The sequence below is a fragment of the Puntigrus tetrazona genome, chromosome 25, assembly GCF_018831695.1.
Source record: "Puntigrus tetrazona isolate hp1 chromosome 25, ASM1883169v1, whole genome shotgun sequence".
NCBI lineage: Eukaryota > Metazoa > Chordata > Actinopteri > Cypriniformes > Cyprinidae > Puntigrus > Puntigrus tetrazona.
The window spans coordinates 14,256,865-14,272,638 of record NC_056723.1 but is presented as its reverse complement, the minus strand read 5'-3'; the positions used below and the strand labels follow the sequence as shown (position 1 = coordinate 14,272,638).

Here is a 15,774-nt window from a genome sequence, read left to right as displayed (position 1 = left end):
AGGTAGCCTCAGCAATCTATCACTCTAAGCCAAAAGAAAAGCTCCTCAACATCACTCGATGGGGTGGGAGAAAGAGTCTTTGCAAGAGATGGCCATATCCCAGACTGCAGCCAGTGCCAACAAGATGTTAAATGATACGCACTGGGAAAGAGTGAGAATCCTCATGTCTCGCTGTCTTTGTCTGATGAAGGCAAAGTTCTCGGCAGTTTGGCAAAATACCGTACCGGAATAATCGTTTGTTGCAGCCCTAGTGGGGAGTGCTTTCATTTTAAAGCAAACAAAAGGAAATGTGGGTTTTTTTATTTTGTGTTGCCCAATGAAATGAAGTTCTAATTAACAATTCAATCAAAGTCAAAAATGTCATTATTTTGCTTGCATGTAAGCTCATGATCACCAAACAGAATGGTTATGTATAAGTTGGTATCCAGTTTAAGTGAATTTCCTCAAACTTTACATGAAGTTCCCATGAAAATTTCCACCTTTGCGACCCTTGCTCCTGGTTTTTGCTCAGGAGCTGTACGTGGCCTTCAACCGCATCTCAGAGCTGAGTCCAGTCAGTTTGCTGGAGGATCTGGAGCTGCTGGATCTGGAAGAGAACGAGCTTGAAGATCTGGCTCAGTTGTGGTAGTTGTGTGAAGCTCAGGACTCTGTCTCTGGAAGGAAACCCTGTGTGCACCCGTCCCGCTCCCGGAGCCTCCGAGGTACACCGAGAGTTTATGAGCGATGAGGCTCAGCTTCTCTGTGGTCTAGCAGACTAATGGTCCAGAAAGATAACCATGTCTCCATATAGCCCATTATATCACAATGACTTGCTTTTGAGCACTTCAATGTAATGCTGCCCCACCTCATCCATTACACAAATGACACAATAATACATTTCATGTTAGAAGTGAAATAGACAAGAGACATGACTGATAGGAAGGTCGGTGGTAGTGCATTTCCAGCTAACAAAAAATATGCTCTAATAGCATGTAGCTAACAAGATATGGAAACATTGCTTCTGAATGTTTTCTGAATATTCAAATCGTCATTTTTAAAAAGTTCCGTTTTAGAATTTTGGTTTCCAATGTTTCTGATCGTTCTGAGTCATTTAAAACATTTCAAATTCAAACTCATTTCAGCTTCCACTCGCAAAATCAACTGGTTTAAGCTGTTTTCGCAAAACCAGTTTTAGCTGGTTGTACTGGTTTTCGTGTATTCGTTTAACTCAATTTCGCTAAACTAACTGCTTTTGATGTTTTTAGCTGGGTTTAACTGGTTTTAGCCGTTGTTTGCTAAATGAACTGGTTTTAGTTGGTTTTCCTTAAATGAACTGGTTTTAGCTGGTTTTTCGCTAAAACCTATTAAAACCAGCTAAAGTTAGCAGGTTTTATCCTTTCCGTTTCTCTGATGGACATTCAAACTTTTAATTTTTAAAACTATTTGAAATTTCTACTTCAAACTCAAAGCTTTTAAAACTTTCTTCAAACTTTCTTTATCTAGTTAGTTAGTAGTTTAAAAAGGTCCAACTAAACATTTTCTGAAAAACAGTCTATGAACAGTGTATAAATAATGTTTTGAGAACATTACTAAAAACCAGATAATGTTGAACAAATGTTCTACTAGAATAAAATGTTACATTGTTTGAAAAATATTTTTGCAAAGAATATTAATGCTTGATTACTGATTAATTTGTTGATCCTTAGGTTGTATGTTTGGGCAGAAGAAAAAGTCAATAATAATAAATGTTAATAATATTATGTCATGCTATTTAGTATTATTTGACTTTTTGTTTTATTATCTGTTTTAGAATTATATACAAATATAAAATATTATATATATATATATATATATATATATATATATATATATATATATATATATATATATATTTTTTTTTTTTTTTTTTTTTTTTTGGAAAAAATGGCATTCCTTTATTGCTTTCAAGTTTGTTTTGAGTCAGACTGTGTCAGAAATCTGGGGCGAGTGTTCAGTGAGAGAATATGAATATTCATGAAGTGATAAATGAAGGATGCCCTCATTAGCTGTATTTCACTTTACTGCAGATCAAAACCGGGCTTAGCATTTTCTTTTTTAAACCAACAAGTGACGTATAAAAGATATAGATGAAGACTTGTTTAAAAGTTCATGGTAAAGAAATTCATCTTTTTATTCAGTTTCTTTAGCATTGAGTCTGCACATTGGAATGATTTCTAAAAGATCATGTGACACTGAAGACTGAAGTAGTTCAACTTGACATGACAGGAATTAGTGTGTTTGTCGTTTATTCATGTTTCCATATGCATAAAGCAATCTGCTTCAACATGACCTGGAAAAGACATCAAACTAACCTGTGAAACTGCTGATAAAACAAACCCAATGAGTCCGTACATGACGTTATAAAATACTTATATATTATTATGCACATGTAATATTCAATAAATAATTAATTCATCAATACCTCCCGACTCTGGATACAAATGGAGGAGTCTGAGACACAATCGGTTCCTGAAGGAAGATGAGCAGCAAAAAGAACAGAAATTGTCTTCGCTGTCCCTAGTTCATATTTGCCCCATTACACAACATAAACGTGACAGTTTTATTTAACTCTAAAGTAGTTTGTGTTGATAGCACGTCTGCTTAGAGATCCACCTGAGATTGAGAAGATGCTCTTCACCACTAGAGGGAGAAGAAGACGAGAAGGAGACAAGAGTAAAGAGTGACCATAACCAGCTGACTAAATGAAAGTAAGGCTCAACCTGTACCTGGACATTTAAGAAAGTTCAGAAATGTTTCTTCATTTCACATTTTATTTTATAGGTATCCAAAGCTACTGAATAATAGTCTGCATTTACTTGTCCATCCGTCTATCTTTTATCTTGAAATTGTGAAATCAGGGGGGGATAAGTTAAGCTTATTCATTGCTTTAATAGAGTGTGTTACGGTCCCTAGTATACATGCCTAGGAGTCAGAGAGACACATAACAACCAGTGTTTTCCAATTTATAATTTATTTGAACACAAATTACTCACAAAAGTAAGCTAAAAAATATATATAATAGACAGGGAGCAACAAAGAAAGGTAACTAAACTAATAGAAACAAACCAGGACTCCCCGCTCCCAAACTAAAACGACAAACTAAAGAGAAGGTATGTGGCCTTGAAATAAAACTCTATAACAGAGTGAAGTGTAAGGTCATCTAGCGTGATAATCAAATGTAACCATGATTTATGTATCTGGTGTATTTTTTATTTTATATATTTGTGTATGTCTTATTTAGAGTAGGAAGGCAGCGCTTCCAAAATGAGTTCCCATGAAAATGAGAGAATGAATCTTCTGTGTCTGAAATAAGATCTACTTCTCCCAGATCAAGCTGTTCAACTTTGTATCATAATTACATTTGTGATCTGCGCCGTGATGCGACAGAGACATCCAATGTCTCCAGGTAAGATTAGCACTTTCGCAACTTTTTTTTTAATCATGGTAATTTCTATTTTTTGTAACTCAAACGGTAAAACAAGACTCTTCAAGGATATTCATACAGATGGTTATCAGTGCTAGAAAACATATTTGTTGGATAAGAGGTTTTACAGATGGAGAAAACACCCAGAAAACAACACTCACAACACAATCCAATCAACTGTAATGACATCTTTAAACCATTACCTGAATCAAGATGTGAAGAGAAAGACAAAATCAAGACTGTTCTTACTAAAGGCATTGCAGGAATTGGAAAAACCGTCTCTGTGCAGAAGTTCATTCTAGACTGGGCCGAGGGAAAAGCCAATCAGGATGTAGATTTCATGTTTGTGTTTCCATTTCGAGAGCTGAACTTGATTAAAGATCATCAGTACAGTCTTCACGGACTTCTGCTGGACTTTCATCCTGAGCTTCTAGACCTGGGCTCAAAGATTTATGAGGAGTGTTCATCATTGCTTCTTTAATGTGTTTTACAGCTATTTAAATAACACTATGGAGGCCCTTAAGGATTTCAGGATTTCACGCACAGTTTGCATAAAGGTGCAGTAAATAAACCCTTAGAAAGTAAAAATGGACACCTGGATCTGTTCCTGCGGTTCCTGCTGGGGATCTCACTGGAGTCCAATCAGAGACTCTTACAGCATCTACTGACACACAAAGAAAACAGCTCAGAGACCATGAGAAGAAGCACTTTACATTGAAGATAAGAACAAAGATGGACAAACAGTTTCTGTTAAAAGGTCCATCAATCTGTTCCTCTGTCTGCTGGAAGTCAAGGATCAGACTCTGTCCAAAGAGATTCGGGAGTTTGTGAAATCAAAAAACTCTGCCCTGCTCACTGCTCAACAATTTCCTACATGATTCAGATGTCAGAGGAGGTGCTGGATGAGCTGGACCTCCAGAAATACAACACATCAGATGAAGGTAGAAGCAGACTCATACCAGCTGTGACCAACTGCAGAAAATCTCTGTTAGTGTTTATGTCTTACAATAAAGAGTCCTTTCTGAATGGAATTGCACTTTTTGACCCTGTTAAACAAACAGCAAGTTCCCTATATTTTAAATGCATGACTGCTGGTATCGGCTGGTTTAACCTGGTCATTTGCAAATTCTAAGCTGGTCCTAAACAGCTAGCTCCTGCTCTGAATCTTAAGTAGATAGTGCTGCAATGCTAATTGTAGAATGAGGTTAAAAATTGGATTATTTTGTGTTATGTTCTGTTTCAGTCTTGCTGGCTGTAATCTCACTGACCAACATTGTGAACATGTGTCATTCGCTCTACGACATTTAAACTCTGTCCTGAGAGAGCTGCATCCGAGTAACAATGACTTGCAGGATTCAGGAGTGAAGCTGCTCTCCGATGGACTGAAGAGCCCAAACTGGTCTGGAGGTCTTTTAGATCATCTAAAATGTATAAATCCTTAATATGTGTCAAGGCAGCAAGTCTTGCCTCTTCCTGCCCAGTTTATTGAAATTGAGCTGATGAGGGAGGTAGTGTCAGGTTTGGGGGGTTGCCTAAAGATTGTATGATGTCTGATTAAAAAAATTACACTAGTATAATATTAAGCATGTAGACTATTTTGTTTGTCATGACCAAAGCTAATCAATTTTGTCGTGTTGATAATGTGCAATGAAAAAAATGTATTAATAAAAGTGTGTATTTGTGTATATTATTTTTTAATACAAGAAATCTAGCAGAGACATGCATACTCGTATCTAAAAGTCTGTATGCGAATAACCGTTTCAGCTACTCATAACTATGTTGGTATGTTTGCGTTTCATTTTAGTTTGGTCCATGGAGAGAGTCCTTTCAGGATCCAAACAGGACAAAAAATGTAAATTCTTTGTCTTCTCTTGCACGTTTAATGAAACAAACTAAACTATACCGACTTGATCTCTTAACTGTGTTTAGGTTTTTGTGATCTCGCACAGGTTTTGTGTCAAGAGAGTCTGACTAGTCTAATAAACCTCTGACAATAAATGTTTCAGTTTCAAAAAGGAAGCTGTTCTTAAGGCTGGTAAAGCAGTAGAGGAGCCAAATAAGATCTTCTCATATTCCTGTGTCAGACTTTCGCTTGTTCAGAAGGGATAAAGCAGTTTATAAAGCGTATAGTAAGTATATATGAAGCATTTTTTGTTTGTTTGTTTGACATATATGTCTTGTGCATACTGTATTGTACGACAACCGTAATTCCTTTAGGCTAGTTGTTATAATAATTAGGCTGTATTAGCTGTCGTTTGAATCAGTTCACTCTGATAAAACGCTGCAGCATGTGGTTCCCGCTTTGGTGGATGGACTTCTTCCCAAGAGACAAGATGTGAAAATTAAGTTGATTTTCAATAATACTGCATTTTCTTTGATTATTTTGTGACAACCCTTTTATTAGAAACATTCTTGATGATTTTACTTCATGTTCTAAACAGACCATTTGTTGTTAATAGGAATGAAGAAATTCTGTTGATTTGATGGTGCAACTTTCATTTCCCCTTGTAGCCTATTGTAGTGCATTTGTGTGAGGAATAGATGCCATAAGACCTTTTTTCCCGTTTTTCGACATGAATTATTGCCAACAAAAGTATTTTCCACGATTGCATTTGTAAGTTTCATTTCTTCACAAAAAAAAAAACAAAAACAAAAACACTTACAAATATTTGTAGCTAAGCTATAATATGTCTTACAATGCAATATTTCACTTTCATAATGCTTACTGTTTTAAAATAATTTTAGTAAAATGTGCTAAATTAAAATGTTTTTCTCTCATGTAAGTTGGGGAGAGTTGTCGTATTTGGTTTGTTTTTATAACGGTAATTAATTGCTTTTAATTTATATGACAGATATTGATATTTTGTGTTACCTTTTTCCATTTGTTCCAGAAATTAGTTTATTAACTTATTTTTTATGGCCAAACTGGAGTATTCAGTTCTTCAAAATGAGATATTTTTAACAGCATCAGGGGAACATGATGTTCAGTCATTCAAGAATATAAGAATTTTTGTTTGTTTTGTTTTGTTTTGTGTTTATTTCCAGCTGCAATGGACATCATAGAACCCATCCTAGCCATTGCCGAAAAGCTGTACAGCCTTTGCGAGGAGGTGAACACCAACAAGAATCGTTGCAGCGCCTGGCTGGCCGTGTGTTCTTTCTGGTTGGGCTGGTGGAGACCGCAAAGGTTAATGGCTTTGGGGCTGAACCCGAACAGGTTAGAAATGGCCTTGAAAATCTAAAACTCACTCTGGAGTCAGCAGAGCAGGTAGTGAAGAAATACAGGTCCCTTACCCGTTTAAAACGTATCATCAAAGCACATCGCCTCGGCGAGGAGTTCAGCTGCCTGAACGAGAGGCTGAATGATGCCGCTCAGGTGCTTTCTCTAGCGCTTCAGGTCGAGCACAGAGCAAGTATAGAGAAAGTGTTTCAGGAAGCGACAAGGCGGCGGGAAGATGAAGAGGACAGGCAGAGTGACTCTCTGGAACTTCAAGAACGTAAGGAACCTTTAAGCTAGGCCTGTTTCTGAAGGTCCACTGTTTAGTTTAACTCCATTCCCAATTAAACATACCTAAACAAAGCTAAACCCAACTCTGCTTTAATCTGTGTATTTAAAGTCTGTGTACTTAAATTTGTCTCCTATAGTGCTCGAGTCTTTGGTCGAGGAGAGCAAGGGAACGAACACAATGGTTAACGCCGTACATAAGACAGTTGACCAAACTCAAAAAGATGTGCAGGACATTAAAGAGATCCTGGAATCATGTAAGTATCTGGGTCAGTGACAAATAAGAGTGTTTAAAAATTGGTAAAACCTCGAAAGTTTAAATGCATTTCTGTTATTTATTTTAATGTCATGTGGTGCAACCATCGATTAAAAAGCACTAACATATTTTCTTAACGTACATATAATACACGTGAGTGCAAATATCTTAATTGTTATAGCCCTGCATCTTGAAAAATAAAGCCCAAAAATAGCCCAAATAATGTAACTGGATGATGCTGAGTAAAACATTCCATTATGTACAGTTTTATTCCCCACAAAATATAAATGCTGATTTTTTTTCAAATGACATTTTTTTAGCTTTAATGCAGAAAGGGAAGGCAAATATCAATTAATTTATTCATTCAAAGATCACAAGCTGCAGATTTCTGAACCAATTGAAGTTTAGAAAGGAGACCAGAGAGGAGAACATAACAGTTATGAATATGTGAAGTAACCAGTGCATGGATAAGGAATGCGGTACCGTTTATTCATTGTGAGAGACGGACGGAGATGATTGATATTAGATGAAAGTATGCAGTACGCATGATGTTCAAAGGACAGAGTGATATTGAGGATGACACCCAGACTCTTAACCTGAAGGGAAGGAAAGAGCCACAGTCAGATCTTGTCAGAATATATGTTGTGTCTATAACACAACTGCTGTTGAGTTTTAGGAAAATCGACTGAAAGCCAATCTTTAATTTCGGAACAACTGAACAAAGGTGGAAGAAAGGAACCTAAGGGATTGGAAGACAGATAGAACTGAGTATCATCAGCGCAGCAATTAAAATGCCAAGCATCCTAAAAAAAGAGATGAAGTGTAAAGTAATTTTTTAGTTTAGCATTGTTGATGTTTTAAAAGGTGTCTGCGCTTAACGGTTTTATTTGTGTTTGGTTGGCAGTGAAAAAACCTGTCCTTCATTTACAAGACATCAGAGAGATTAAACCAGAAGAACTGACTTACAGTGTTCCTTATGAACCCCTTATGAAGAACAAGCATTCAGAGCTTTACAAAGGGACGTACAACAAGTTCACCGTGGCCATCAAGAGATACTCATGTCCTCTGTGCACCAGCCCCAGGTAGAGGATTAAACAAAATCCATCCATGCCATAGCAATCATTTTATGACTGATTTCCATTCTCTCCAGTGAGCTGAGGAGTGTTTTCAACAAGGAGGTGGAGACCATGAAGCGTTTTGAGTCGCCCAATATCTTAAGAATGTTTGGGATCTGTGTCGAGGAAGAGAACGGTGCGTTAATAATCCCAGTTTGACTTTAAAATTTAGTTATAAATGCATCTGACTGCTATTGTGACCTTCTCACACAGGACCAAATCCCAGTTACCTGATAGTCATGGAGTACTGTGAAAAGGGAAGTCTTCGACAAGTCCTGGACAGCAAGTGCAATCTACCCTGGGAGAGAAAGACACAGATGTGTCTGGATGCGGCTCAGGGACTCTACAGGTCCACGTCTAGCTAGACATAATAAAGTCAACATACTGTTATTCTGTCTCTAATTTATTTTATTCACACGAGTTTGTGTCTGTCGTATCAGTTTCATTGTTTTTTGCCCGGTACAGGCTGCATCAGTCAGAGGAGAAGTTTAAAGTGCACGGCTCCGTCAGAAGCAGTAGTTTTCTGGTGGCCGCTGGCTACAGAGTGAAGGTAAAGAGACTTACAGTAGTCTACACTATGGTCATGAAACAACATATTTGTCTGTGATGCCAGAATGTGACTTTCCCAAAACTCAGATAACAAAACGCCCCTGATTTTTAGCATGTTGTATTTAGATACGAATTGATTTAAAGTCATTGGGTCAATTCAGTTATTTATATCTATCTATCTATCTATCTTTATGATCATTTGTATGTTTCTCAAGCTTGGAGGCTTTGAGTTGGCAAAAACAGAAACTTCTCTTCTGAAGAATAAATCCAAAAGGAGCGGTGCTTTCCATTACAGCTCTCCACAGCAGCTTCAGAACATCAACTGTCCTTACAACAAGATGTGTGAGATCTACAGGTACGGCGGTCCCACTCAAATATCATACAAATAAAGGACGGTCACTGACTGAAGCTGCTTTTGTTTTTGTTTTTTAGTTTTGGCATTGTCTTGTGGGAAATTGCAACAAGAGATGTTCCTTTCAAAGGTATGCATTGCTAACACTATCATTATTAATACTGCATTTGCCCTGGATATTACTTAAATGTCAACTAAATACATGGAAATAGTTTTTTTGTGTCTGTGTTTTCAGACTGTACAAGCCCCGATCAGATCTTCCAAAAAGTGTTTGTAGAGAAGGTCATGGAGCCGCTTCCAGCAGACTGTCCTAAAAAGCTGAAGGAGCTGATCAATGCCTGTCGATCGTTTGAGCCCTTCCTACGACCGACCGCAGGAGGTGAGACCCTGACTTACAGAAAAACTCAGTTACACAAGTGGGTCTTCACACCATTCTTTGAGTAGTAATGCTGTACTAATTATACAAACAGATATATTTTTGTAACTAGTGAAAAAAAACGATATCTCTTCATACAGTTGTGCATTTATTGCCGATGCTTCATTTCCGATGCTTTACAAAAACTCGTTCAAAGGCTCTGCTCTATGGTTAGTTCTGACTGGTGACGCAAAGACAGTTGGGTCATTTTCCCTCTACTTCCTGTGAAGTGATGTACAGATGTTCCTTTAGTCTCTATGCCGTTCTCAGTGTTGAATGGGATCTCACTTCAGATGTCAGAATACCTTGTGAAGTCCACTTCGCCGTCCACTTACGTTCAGTGGAGTTCTCCTATGGTGTAGTCCAAAGCAAGCACAGCTGACAGCTAAAGAAAAGACACAGATTTTCTCCAGAGAGAAAAAGTCGTCTACAAGCTCATAGGACATCGTGGTGATTCATTTGAATCTGTTTGTGTCTGGATGAGATGATTTTGTTTGCTAAAAACGTAGAATAAAAGCGGGTCAAATACAAAGCCTTGAGAAACACCAGAAGTATCAGCTTTGCTACCTTTTCTTATAATATATACACACACTTTTGCTGGGATAATTAAAAATAAAAAATGAACCCAATAAAGACATAAACTTACTGACAAAACACAACATCATTATAAACAAGATTTCGCAAATAGATTGTGAATATTTGACTGAGAACACATTGTTATTTTTGAAAATAGCAATATATAACTTATGAACAAAGGTCTTTTTTTGTTATTTTATTGATATTTATATTTTTCCTTTCTAGTATTGGTCGACATGCTCCTGAAAATGGTGGAAGAAGATGATTAATGATGAATGAAGCACATCTTAACATCTGTAACTATAACTACTGGCAAAGTTACTATCTATTCCTTTCAGGAATATTCCCGAAATCAGGATAAACATATCATTTAAACCAATACTGAACTATTGGTTGATTTACCAAAACCTTGCTTACTTGCAGTAGCCTACATGATGAATATACTGTATATGATCCATACATTATTGATCTTAATGTGAAGGTTTTGTCCATGTTTTTGTGGTATTTGTTAACCATAGTTTTTTTCAATCAAAATGTCAATATTTTTTATTTTTTTAACTGTTAAACAACATACTTCTCTGTATATGTGTATCAAGACTTTTTTCTGGTTGTTGTTGGTTTTTAATTAATTGTTGTCGTTAGTATTATTATTATAAATTGCTCATTAATGATGTTTGTACAGTAATAGGCCTATATTGCAGAAATATAGTTTCATTGCTGACATAAATATGTGTTGTAAATTTGAAGATATGGAGACAACTAGCTAAAACCAGCTACTTCCAGTTTAAATCAGCTACGACCAGCCTAGGCAGTTATTTCTGTTTTTTCAGCAGGGATATATCCATTTTTTAAAAAAGAAATTTTTACGAATCATCCTATTTCTATTGTTTATCAATAAAATAATCAATAACTGTTGTTTGTTAAGGACATAAACAAAACATTTTATTAAAATTGCACTTTCAGCAGAATTTTTTTAATGAACTACAAATCCCACTTGGCCTCGTATCCAGGAAGTAGTTTCCGTTGCTAAGCAAACTCGCGCTGTGAGGCAGAAGTCAATCCTGACGCTGAATATCATGTTGTTTACGCTCAGAATGTAAATACAATTACATTAAAAGGTAAGAGCATCGATCTTTATGAAGATACGGAGCAAATACAGACCAGTTACATATTAAATATAATTAAAGAGCTGTTGCAGGCACTGCTGCGGACAGCACAGATATTTATTCAGGGCAGATGCAATAAAGGTTAGATGTCGATGAAGAAGAGACCGGGCTCAGCTCTGTCTGTTGTGACTGAGTTCAGTGGATCTGGTTTCTTAAACCCCAAACCTGCTGAAGATGATCCTGAAGAAGATCTGCTCGATCAGAGACTCTCTCCTCACAAACTGGTACGAGCTCGAAGAGGAGAATAACACCAAACGTGCACAGGGGAAACCTCATTACTTCTGAATTAAACACCAACGAGAGTTTTAAAAAATATGTTTTTTTTCCCAGAAAATTATTTCTGGATCAGACGATCTACACGCGGTGACGTCACTGGAGATGTGTGTTGACACGCGACAGAAATCTCTGGACAACTTCGGTCAGGTTCATTACTGCTTTACTTTAGTATTAGTATTATTAATTTTATAAGAATTTTACTTGCCTTAAAACCTTTACTTTTCACTTCAGGAGGTGAAAAACAGTAATGGTCCAGGTTTGAAGACTGATGAAGTTTAGATGATGACTGAGAGAATAACAAAATTATATTTGTGGGTTTTTTTTTGTCGTCTTGTCTCACAGGAAACTACTTGCCCAAACTTACCCAGCTGAAAATGAACAACAGTTTGATCTCATCTGTGCGGTAAGATCTTCATTTATTACACCCATGAAGAACTAGCTCATCAAAGATTTGAAATATGTGATCATTTACTTATTTCATACCTTTATGACCTGTATCTCATCAGCTTTGATATCAAGTCAAATATCAATAACAATAAACATTATAAATGTGGTCCTTACAAATAAAAGTTAAAGTAGGCAGATGAACATCTACAGCCTCGTCATCCAGAACCAAACAAATAATATCTATGAAAGAATACAGATCCCATAAACGTCACAGAAGATGAACATTTAATAGAGACAGAGGAAGTGATGTCGGCTCATTATTCTCAGTGTTTCCTCAGGGATCTGGGAACCGGTCTTTCCCACCTGCAGGTCTTGTGTCTGGCTCGATGCGGTCTGACCGACCTGGAGGGCATTTCTGCTCTTTCCTCCTTAAAGGTACACAGGAATGTTTTTGTGTTAAACGTTTACCGAATGAGTCGTGAATGCTCCTGGTTTTTGCTCAGGAGCTGTACGTGGCCTTCAACCGCATCTCCGAGCTGAGTCCAGTCAGTTTGCTGGAGGATCTGGAGCTGCTGGATCTGGAGGAGAACGAGCTTGAAGATCTGGCTCAGTTGTGGTATTTGGGCCGTTGTGTGAAGCTCAGGACTCTGTCTCTGGAAGGAAACCCTGTGTGCCTCCGTCCCGCTCCAGGAGCCTCCGAGGTACACCGAGAGTCATCGCCCTCCTCTTCTCCTTCTTTCGTGACGCATGTGATCTGACCTGTTTGTGCCGCAGGCGTCAGGCTTCATCTTCAGGTCTTCGGTGCGAGAGCTGATTCCTCAGCTGATCTTCCTCGACGACGTTCCTGCTGAAGAGGACAAACCTTCTCTTCTCAGAGACTCCATCGAAGACGCTTCGGTCAGAGACGGCCTGCAGCTCGCAGGTAAAGACCAGCAGCAGCTTCTGAAGACGCTTCGAGCAGCACTCGTGTGTTTGTTAAGAGTCTGTGTCTCCATCAGAAGAGAGCTCCGTCAGACCTGCTTCAGCCAGACCTCTCTCCTCCTGCTCCGGATCAAGAGCAGACCTCAGCGTCCTGAACCACGAGGCCAGTGATCTGACCAACGGTACAACTCCCCGAAATAATCAGAAGATCACAGCGAAAAAGACATTACATTATTTTAATAAATACTTCATGTTTTAATATAATACATTAGGAATATTCTATACTATATTTCTTAGTTCTTTTTTATCAGATATTTTTGTTATTAATAATACATCAATAAAAGTATTACATTTTACTATTATTATATTATTAATAATAACTTGTTTTAATAATAATAAATATAATATTTCTTGTTTTGTTTAATGAATTATCATTTATTAATGATACATTATTAATTATACAATAGTAAAAGCTTGTATAACATTTTGCTATTGTTAATAATAATACTTTTTTAATGTTTTAATAATAAAAATAAAAATACTAATGAAATCAAAAACATGCTAAAATACTATAATAATTTTACTTAATATTCAGTAGTAATAATACTGCTAATAATATTACTAAACAAAGTAATGTTATTAAAAACAAAAATAGTTAATTAAAATACTTATTTTCTTTTAATAGAGTTAATTTGTTATTGATGTAAAATCTAAATAAAAAATTTACATAATAATAGTAATGTTTCTTGTTTGGTTTAATATTTTTATGATTTATTTCATCAATTAATATTTTCTATTATTATTCCATTTAAATAACTTTAATAAATTGTTATAAATACTGTGAAGCTGATGTTTGTTCAGGTGTTGGTGGAGTTCTGTGTGGGAATCCTCTGCAAGCTGCTCGAGCGCGGAGACAGAGAATAAAGGTGAATACCGTACATGAACATGGTCAACAATTATTATATATATATATATCAGCCCATCAAAACAAGAATCTGTCCATCTGTCCATCGGTCCAGCTCCAGAACTCTGCTCCTCAAACCCGTCCCAGCTCTCTTCCTGAAAACACGAGGGAAGAGACGAGCCCCGAAAACCACCGAGATGTGCTTCATGAACTCAGAACCTGGAGGATCGAGCACGAGTACTGAAACACACACACACACACTCACACACACTCATACACACACACACACACACACATACACACACTCATACACACACACACTCATACACACACACACACACACACACACACACTCATACACACACACACACTGGACCTGGACCTCCTGAAACACACTCACACACACACACACATACACACGCACACGCACACACACACACACTCATACACACACACACACACTCACACACACTCTCTCTCTCTCTCTCTCTCTCTCTCTCTCCTACACACACACTCAGACCTCCTGGAACACACACACACTTCCTGTTAAAGTCTTCTTTTCTTCCGACAGACGTCTGTTGTTTATGGAGAAGGAGCGTGAGCCGCAGGTGACGAGGATCCACCACAGCGATGAAGATGAAGATGAAGATGAAGGCCGTCACAGTCTGAGCAGTGATGACATCACCGGAGGCTCTCCTGATTGGTCGGTTCGGTCGGAGACGCTGAGACTCAGCTCTTCATCGGGCTGCTCCATGTCTCCGTCTCCTCCACCCAGAGCCGCGGGACAGAGACTCACACAGATCCGCCGCCGGAGACTCCTGGGGAGCACTGATGCATCGTGGGTCAGATGAGCTCAGGTCTGAGGTTGTTGAGGAGGATTTGATTGACAGGAGAGTCTCGGTCAGATGTCACGTGATCCTGAACGTCACTCTTCTTCTACACGTCTCTGAAGATGTCCTCAGAGTCCTGACAAACACAGCAGTCTCCACACGCTCCGGTCTTCATCTGCTTTGGACTGAATTTTGTGAATTTTTTGTGCACGTCCAAATTTTTGTATATTTTGAAAATGAAGGATGGAAAATGGTTAATAAAGGCAAACAGAGAATGTAAAAATTGTATTATAATAAAGAGAAAATGTACACAACCATTTAATAGCTTGCAAGCATTTAGTCGGAAATCTTTGTCTGAAATACATGAACTGAAACACATGAAGTGCCTCCGAAACATTCGTCCATCATAAAAAAAATAGCATTCTCACAACATTAAAAATGTTTTTTCTAATATTCTTATATCAAGAGAACTAATCCTCTCTCTCTTGAAAGGTGTGGTTGTTGGTGGCTACATTAAAGAAAATACTACACACCACACAAACTTAAATTACCCTTTGACCTCTGACCTTTGCAAAATTGACATTGCATTTCTCAATCACCAGAGGGCGCCACTATATAATTAAAATACAGTTATAAAATACACATAACAAAGGCAGTCAACATAATACTGTAACAATACTTGTACATAATACTGGCATAATACTGAAAATAAATAAGTAAAATTGTGTATAAGATTGTCTATGAAAAATACAGAAAAGGAAAAACCCAATGTTTACGATTTTGTGATTTCCTGTGATTTATTATGAACTTGAGTTTGTATTTTTGAGGTTCTATATTCCTTTAAGATAAAATAAAAAAAGTAATAAAACGATTAAAAATGTAATCGTCACTTATCGGTTGTATGAAGATCGCAAATCTGTTCAAATCTGTTGCTGATGGGATTCGTTCAGTGACTCCGAACTTTTTAAACGATTCACCAAAAAGATTCATTATGTGGGGATCGATGCTGAATCTGTTTTTGTAGCGTAACAAAACGTTTGTCCGACACGGGCCCTTTCTTTATCCCGTTTTAACCAATTT

General features: G+C 37.4%; 2 protein-coding genes across 4 annotated transcripts; both read left to right on the top strand.

Annotated features, from left to right (window-relative positions):
• Positions 1-6,490: 6,490 nt before the first annotated feature.
• On the top strand, positions 6,491-11,135 carry LOC122330316 (mixed lineage kinase domain-like protein). The gene is given in 11 exon segments (XM_043227235.1): positions 6,491-6,574; positions 6,577-6,939; positions 7,088-7,204; positions 8,108-8,285; positions 8,354-8,454; positions 8,532-8,667; positions 8,784-8,868; positions 9,083-9,222; positions 9,300-9,349; positions 9,455-9,598; positions 10,436-11,135. Coding segments are annotated over 11 exon segments (1,440 nt in total). The 5' UTR covers positions 6,491-6,492; the 3' UTR covers positions 10,480-11,135.
• A 91-nt stretch (positions 11,136-11,226) lies between these two features.
• Positions 11,227-15,522, top strand: LOC122330318 (leucine-rich repeat-containing protein 56-like). 3 transcript variants are annotated; one of them, XM_043227241.1, is made up of 11 exons: positions 11,227-11,328; positions 11,409-11,600; positions 11,707-11,794; positions 11,995-12,055; positions 12,378-12,474; positions 12,543-12,740; positions 12,814-12,961; positions 13,038-13,142; positions 13,822-13,886; positions 13,980-14,101; positions 14,436-15,520. In XM_043227241.1, the coding sequence occupies exons 2-11, from the start codon at positions 11,463-11,465 to the stop codon at positions 14,713-14,715; spliced, it is 1,302 nt and encodes a 433-aa protein (XP_043083176.1). In that variant the 5' UTR covers positions 11,227-11,328; positions 11,409-11,462; the 3' UTR covers positions 14,716-15,520. The 3 variants fall into 3 exon arrangements, with proteins under 3 accessions (XP_043083176.1, XP_043083177.1, XP_043083175.1); XM_043227242.1 differs by having other exon boundaries at positions 11,243-11,600; positions 13,041-13,142; positions 14,436-15,522; XM_043227240.1 differs by having other exon boundaries at positions 11,246-11,600.
• The last annotated feature ends 252 nt before the right edge of the window (positions 15,523-15,774 follow it).

Coding starts and splice junctions, on each gene's coding strand:
- LOC122330318 (XM_043227241.1), top strand. CDS start 11,463: ATGTCGATGAAGAAGAGACCGGGCTCAGCTCTGTCTGTTGTGACTGAG. Junction 12,962..13,037: donor AGACGGCCTGCAGCTCGCAG/GTAAAGACCAGC, acceptor TGTCTCCATCAG/AAGAGAGCTCCGTCAGACCT. Junction 13,143..13,821: donor GGCCAGTGATCTGACCAACG/GTACAACTCCCC, acceptor ATGTTTGTTCAG/GTGTTGGTGGAGTTCTGTGT.